Source organism: Notothenia coriiceps, unplaced genomic scaffold, assembly GCF_000735185.1.
Source record: "Notothenia coriiceps isolate Sejong01 unplaced genomic scaffold, NC01 NC01_scaffold00001120, whole genome shotgun sequence".
NCBI classification, from domain to species: domain Eukaryota; kingdom Metazoa; phylum Chordata; class Actinopteri; order Perciformes; family Nototheniidae; genus Notothenia; species Notothenia coriiceps.
The window spans coordinates 20,863-28,139 of NW_011333821.1; the positions used below are offsets into that span (position 1 = coordinate 20,863).

General features: G+C 45.3%; 1 protein-coding gene across 1 annotated transcript in view; it reads left to right on the plus strand.

Annotated features, from left to right (window-relative positions):
• The first annotated feature begins 2,114 nt into the window (after window positions 1-2,114).
• LOC104959284 (neurogenic locus notch homolog protein 1-like) overlaps window positions 2,115-7,277 on the plus strand; it is a 15,788-nt gene continuing 10,625 nt past the window's right edge. The window contains exons 1-13 of the mRNA XM_010787153.1: window positions 2,115-2,185; window positions 2,348-2,540; window positions 2,941-3,086; window positions 3,174-3,287; window positions 4,013-4,132; window positions 4,270-4,422; window positions 4,508-4,736; window positions 4,824-5,025; window positions 5,483-5,636; window positions 5,746-5,930; window positions 6,144-6,276; window positions 6,365-6,622; window positions 6,700-6,812. Of these exons, the coding sequence (XP_010785455.1) occupies window positions 2,353-2,540; window positions 2,941-3,086; window positions 3,174-3,287; window positions 4,013-4,132; window positions 4,270-4,422; window positions 4,508-4,736; window positions 4,824-5,025; window positions 5,483-5,636; window positions 5,746-5,930; window positions 6,144-6,276; window positions 6,365-6,622; window positions 6,700-6,812 (1,995 nt within the window). The 5' untranslated portion in view covers window positions 2,115-2,185; window positions 2,348-2,352. The remainder of the gene's footprint in view (window positions 2,186-2,347; window positions 2,541-2,940; window positions 3,087-3,173; window positions 3,288-4,012; window positions 4,133-4,269; window positions 4,423-4,507; window positions 4,737-4,823; window positions 5,026-5,482; window positions 5,637-5,745; window positions 5,931-6,143; window positions 6,277-6,364; window positions 6,623-6,699; window positions 6,813-7,277) is intronic.

A 7,277-nucleotide genomic window follows, 5' to 3' on the forward strand; every position in this document is an offset into this window, starting at 1 on the left:
AGGTTCATCCTACGCATGACGCTTTGGAAGGGACCGAACTGCTTCTTCACTAGGAAGCAACACTTGTTCTCCAGACCAATTACGCGAGGCGTGGTGTCGTCGTCCTGGGCGACGCTGTCTCAGGTTGTCTCTCCGACCTCGACGCCTGTCATCGGATCTTTGTCCCAACTACCGCAACATTTCCTTGATATACCATTGCCGCCAATGCATAGTCTTTATGTTTTTAGTTCATCCGATTGACATAAAGTCGACCGCCAATGTAAACTTTTTGCTCCATTAGACCTATGTCTATGACCAGTATTTTGGACTTCACTTATGTAAACCTTATGAATAACCTTAATAACCACCTTTTCAAAGGGAGTGTTTTACATTGATAAGTAAATGGGCGTCTTGACACACGGTGTGACGGTCGTCGCGACGTCGTACAGACACTCGCTCTCTCTACGCACAGACAACTCCCGGGCGGGGGGCGTGCGTTTACTCTCTCCTCTAGAGAAAATTTTATATAGCTTTCAATCTTTGCCTCTACCAATCTATTTTACACGCTTCTATTGCAAATACATCGTAAAGAATATAACAGCTTAATACTGTACAGTATTGCCCTAGTTTAGTTTCACCTTACCCGGACGACGACGACTTACGTACCCCGTTCACTGACCTTTTTCAAAATTTTCAATAATGTAGCAAAAGTTTATTATTACTTATTAAGTAAGATAAATCCCCGCGGAAAGTTTTCGTGGGTTTCCTGTGGAATGTTAAGTATTTAGTAAGTTCCTTTACAAAATTCTGTCATGTTTCTTACGCTCAGGCCCACTACTAAAAAAATACACCCACGTCAGGTCTTACTCTCTCGACAGGTCTTTACTGTGGTTCTACAACACAAACTCAAGAACTATTCGGTAATCTTGTCATTGTATTCACAGAGGACAAGTGGTTTGTATGGGTAGACAATACCTTTTTATTTCGTAAGATTTTTCATTAGACTTATGCAAAAATTCTGTGCATTGACATTGACATAAGACTATGAAAGGGCGAGACGGTGACGATTGGAGGAGGACAGGGAGGGCGTGGGGCCTGGTTGGAGGTTCAGAACCCCGCCTGTCTTGTCTCGGAAGAGGCAACGACGTGGGTGGGGAGACCTTGAGTGATGGGGTTAGTAGTCTCTAAGAAGGAGGAGTGTCGTAAGTTTTTAGTTCGAGGTTTTGGGTTGGACAAAGTTGTGACGTAAGGTGGTGACTGGGGGGGGGGAGTGGGGGATAAAAGACAAAACAATAGAGAAAATAAACATACCAGAAAAAAACAACAGAAAAGATTAAGAGACAGTTTCGAGAAACTCAGAAGCTTCGCGATATTTTCAGGGTACATAATAATATAAATAATAATGAAAGTGTTTAAAGCCCGGCGCTTTTCACAGATAACCTATTGTAAAACCGGGAACCTGTTTACATCAACCACTAGGGACCCACCATACCACAACGTTTGCATTGGTATTCTTTTATTCAACGTTATATCATCGCAGTTTTATATTGCTAATATTTTTCTTTTACTTAAAAATTCATTGATACTTCGTAATTTTTTCTCGAATTCTGTTCATAAATGTAGTGACATTGAAATTTTTTCCTTGAATTTTGTGAAATCATATTACTATAATGACTAGTTTGACGTCCACTAATATTAAACCTTTTCCTCCAACAAAAAAAATCGAGTACGACGGAAAAAACTGACGGTACGGTGAACATGACTTCTGTCTCTACAGCTGCGACACGCCTGATGATTTCTTAAAGAAAACCTGTCTTTACACACGTCTTTCACGTTTTTTATGAAAATCTCTCTACTTGTCCGCACGATCGACTCAATACGAAACGTGTCATTTCTGGAAAGGATTCGTAATTTGTCGTCTTCAACTCCGGCGAGTTCACCAGAGATAGAGCGCCGGGGACCTCCGGGAACCGGAGCGAGAGTACTAGTTTACCCCGGCAACCTGCCTCTCTGTTGGACTCTGATACTGCACCTTACTCACGAGACGTTGTAAAAAAAGAAATGGGTGGGGGGCAAACGCAGTAACCACTCCGCCAACTCCACAGTCACCCCCGTCGTGCGGGCCGGATGAGAATGTCTGGCGGGCCGGATGTGACCCGCGGGCCGCCAGTTGGTGGTCACTGCCATACACCAAAGCAGATCCCTGGTGTGTGTAAACGTACCTGGCAATAAACTTCATTTTGGCTCTGATAAAGGCTCACAGAATACCACAGCAAACGGCAGAAGTTTACTTAAAAGCTGTCCAAACTCCATAATGATCACAGTAGATATTTCCCATTTCTCAAAATCGTTTCTCTTTGCCTTTCAGGATCAATGTGCAACATCAACATCGATGAGTGTGCCATTAACCCGTGTCACAACGGGGGCACGTGTGTAGACGGCACCGACAGCTTCACCTGCCTGTGTCCGGAGGGCTACAACGATCCCACCTGCTTGTCCCAGGTGGACGAGTGTGGCAGCAACCCCTGCATCCATGGACACTGCCAGGACCTCGTCAACGGGTGAGCACCGAACACATCTCAATTAGGACACGAGTGCTATTACCCCGGACATTCAGAACTTTCATCATTCTAGAAATATTAACCATAATTCATCAACAATGTACTATAGCAGTTTGGGTACAGCGTCTTATAAGGTAACATTTAATATTACACATCCAAGATAGCATTACCATTATAGCGTCAGGTTTCAGCAATGCATACAGCATTCTCTAGTTATCCTTCTCCATGACCGTTATCTCTAATACTCTAGATGGATCAAATATCACTACAGGCAAGAGGAGAAGTATCTCTTTGGATTTAGTGGTAAACTGTTCCTTAAAAGATGTATAAGCAGCTTAAAGTGACACAAACAATCCTAAAAAAGCAACATGATTTACCTGATATATCCTTGGCATTACAGCTACAAATGTACCTGTGACTCTGGCTGGAGCGGGCCCAACTGTGACATCAACAACAACGAGTGTGAGTCCAACCCGTGTATGAACGGGGGGACCTGCAAGGACATGACCAGTGGGTACCACTGCACCTGCAGGGCAGGCTTCACTGGTCAGTGACAACTCATCATTTCACCATTCCTTCATTGAGTGTGTCTCCTGTGAGCCTACATCTAACAGTGTGTTCTCTAATCTGTAGGACCTAACTGCCAGACTAACATCAACGAGTGTGCCTCCAACCCCTGCCTGAACCAGGGCTCCTGCATCGACGACGTGGCCGGATATAAGTGCAACTGTCTGCTGCCCTACACCGGTACGACATGTGGCTGCTCATCTTTCACACTATCAACAGGTTGATTTACTTAGCTGTTTGCACAGGTCTGAAAATGTAAAGACAGTCTTCCGGCTTCCACGCAGAAGGCTTATCATTGTGTTGTTTGAGAAAACACCACACAAACAGTGAGGTCTGTTTCTGGCATCCCTGTGTGGAAAGATCTGCTATGTAGGAATAACAGAAGGTGTGTGTGTGTGTGTGTGTGTGTGTGTGTGTGTGTGTGTGTGTGTGTGTGTGTGTGTGTGTCTGTGAGTTTTGTGTGTGTGTGTGTGTGTGTGTGTGTGTGTGTGTGTGTGTGTGTGTGTGTGTGTGTGTGTGTGTCTGTGTGTGTGTGTGTGTGTGTGTGTGTGTGTGTGTGTGTGTGTGTGTGTGTGTGTTAGAATAACATGCCACAGCGGCTAATATAAGCCGGATAACTGGTGCCTACTCCAGGCCCTATTCCCACTTCCGCCACGTCCTGTTTCCTGTCTGTGATCACACAATAGCAGGAAACAGGAAGGCCCTTCCTGTTTGGCTAAGTTGTCATGGAAATTGATATGGAAGTGGGATAGAAAATGGGATTTAGAAATGTATGTCACTCCTCCTGTAATCTTTTTCAGGGACTTTTATTCATTTATTCTACGACTTTTAAATATTGAAGTATGAAGAAGTTGCTCCATATATCCAGCGCCCTGCAATCACTGATGTGTTTCCCCTGCTAACAGGTGATAACTGTGAGACCCTGCTGGCGCCCTGCAGCCCAAGACCCTGTAAAAACGGGGGTGTTTGTAAAGAGTCTGAAGATTACCAAAGCTTCTCCTGCATCTGCCCCGAAGGATGGCAAGGTATCTATCATTTCTACCTTCAAATGTATATAAGAAGTGGACAAAGTCACTTTGTTGTCCTATTCATCTGTGGACCTTGGTTTTTACGTCTTCAATTTGGCTACTTTTTTTTAAACTATCTTTTCCATCCTATTAAGGTCAAACATGTGAGATAGATATCAACGAATGTGTGAAGAGCCCGTGCCGCAACGGTGCTATGTGCCATAACACCATGGGGGGCTACCAGTGCAAGTGCCAGCCAGGTTACACCGGCCAGAAGTGTGAGACCGACACTGACGACTGCAAACCAAGTAAGGAACAGATGCAAGTTCCCAATTTCTCAACCTAAAAACTAGAGAATGGTTATTTATTGTATCCCCTCTCCCTGTGTTTCAGACCCCTGCAGTAACGGAGGTCTGTGCCGTGACAGTATCAACTCTTTCACCTGCACATGTCTGCCCGGGTTTCGTGGCGGCCGATGTGAGCAGGACATAAACGAGTGTGAGAGTAACCCCTGTAGGAACGGGGCAAACTGCACTGATTGTGTGAACAGCTACACCTGCACCTGCCGGCCGGGCTTCAGCGGTATCAACTGTGAGATCAACACCAACGACTGCACCGACAGGTAGCTCACTCTTTAGAAATATTCTCTCCACTTATTTAACCAGCATGTCTTATGAGGGTTTAACATGTTGTCCTTGTGTCTCTTCAGCTCCTGCTTTAACGGGGGCACCTGTGTGGACGGCATCAATGCGTTCACCTGCCTGTGTCTGCCTGGGTTCACCAGCAGCTACTGCCAGTATGACATCAACGAGTGTGACTCCAAGCCGTGCCTCAATGGGGGGTCCTGCCTGGACAGTTACGGCACATACAAGTGCACCTGTCCTCATGGCTACACAGGAATCAACTGTCAGGTGAGAATCACAATAATAATAATAGCTTTTTGTAGTGCTTTTTAATACTTAAAGAGACTTTTCAATTTAAAAACATTTCATACAAGCATACAAACAAACATGCCTAAAAAAAGAAAAAAAACAAGATGCGATGAAATGGATAAAAAAAGAAAAAAAAACTAGGACAGAGAGTAGTTCAAGCTAGCAGTCATTTTTCTTTTAGGAAATATTGTTTAGTTGTTACCATCTTTGAACACTCAAGTAAAAAGCTGCCACACAGATCTTCAGGACAGAAAGGAATAATCTCAATTTCACCATTTTCATTGTCAAAAAAAGATGATTACGTTTTGGCCACCACGTGAGAATAAATTGGCGAACATCTGTGTGGGTGCTTCATTTTAGCCTTTGAGTGTTCAACTTTGCAACTGAACCACGGGGAAGGGGCTTCCTCTCAGAGACCTAACTATTATTTCCTTAGAATCTGGTGCGCTGGTGTGATTCGTCCCCCTGTAAAAACGGAGGAACATGCTGGCAGCAGGGGGCCTCGTACACCTGCCAGTGTCAGACTGGGTGGACCGGTCTCTACTGTGACATTCCCAGTGTGTCCTGTGAGGTCGCAGCCAAACAGCAAGGTAAGAGGACCTGCCTAAAGTTATGATCCCTCACGTGATAAAGCTTTTTATATCTACAAGTTTCGTGTGAGATTTGTCTATTTTGTATCTCCTTCCTATCTGTTTTCAGGGGTGGAGGTTGCTCACCTATGCAGGAACTCAGGCCAGTGTCTGGATGCTGGAAACACTCACTACTGTCGCTGCCAGGCCGGGTACACCGGGAGCTACTGCCAGGAGCAGGTGGACGAGTGCTCCCCCAAACCCTGCCAGAACGGAGCGGCATGCACCGATTACCTGGGAGGCTACAGCTGTGAGGTGAGTTCAAATGAGACCAGGTTAAATAAATAATAATAATAATCCTAACATCTGATTATATTTGATAAAAAAGTGAAGTAATGAGTTAAATGCTTGCACGATATCATCCCAGCTGGAAGGTGCTGAGATGCTTGAAAAGTGCTGGAATTGGAATAGAAAAAGTTTAGGAACCCTGAAAAACATTTCCTATAATGGTGGACTTATTTCCCTCAGTGTCTACCTGGATATCATGGTGTAAACTGCTCCAAAGAGATCAATGAGTGTCAGTCGCAGCCCTGTCAGAATGGAGGCACGTGCATCGACCTGATCAACACGTACAAGTGCTCCTGCCCCCGAGGAACACAAGGTACACAGCTGCACCACACATCCACAGGCATACATTGGCAAAAAGTCCCCAAAATACAATTGAATTTCTACCTTCCTCTCTCCTGTAGGCGTGCACTGTGAGATGAATCTGGATGACTGCACCCCCTCCAGCGACCCCCTGACCAACGAGCCAAAGTGCTTCAACAACGGGAAGTGTGTGGACCGCATCGGAGGCTATCAGTGTGTGTGTCCAGCGGGATATGTAGGAGAGCGCTGCGAAGGCGACGTCAACGAGTGTCTGTCGGACCCCTGCGACCCCCAAGGCTCCTACAACTGCGTCCAGCTCACCAACAGCTACCGTTGCGAGTGCCGCACGGGATACACAGGTATGAAGAGAACTGCAGCAGGATCCCTGTGTGGGAATGGTGTACAGGTGTTCAAACATATATGTTCTGTTCTCCAGGTCAGCGCTGTGACAAAGTGTTTGACGGCTGTAAAGGAAAACCCTGCAAAAATGGAGGGTCTTGTGCTGTTGCCAGTAACACACCTCACGGCTTCATCTGCAAATGTCCTCCTGTGAGTACAACTTAATACACTTTACAGATGTATCTCAAGAAATAATATTATACACTTGTATTGATTTTATTGCGATTTTATTATTTATTATCTGGGCAATAATTGGAATTATTTATAATCCATAATTCCATTTTCATGTAAAAATCGCAGAGCAAAAGTTAGCTGCTAATGGTAGCCACCAGAGTGGCTGCTGCTTCCGGTCTTGGCAATGCGGCAGCCTAACACACACACATGACCAAATAAGGACTATGTGGGAGTTCCCCTCGATTCCATTGGCTCTGACGGTTAGAAAGAGATGTCACATGTCAAAATCCAGCAGGGGGAGCCAGAAGCTGTGTCCCAATTCAGAGGCTGGGTCCTCCTGAGGAGGAGGACCCAAAAAATGCTCTTCACTTATTTAACCCTTTTTTCTCAACCTTTCCCTCTACCAGCCAAGGCCCCTGTATTGCAGGATCAATTTAAGTG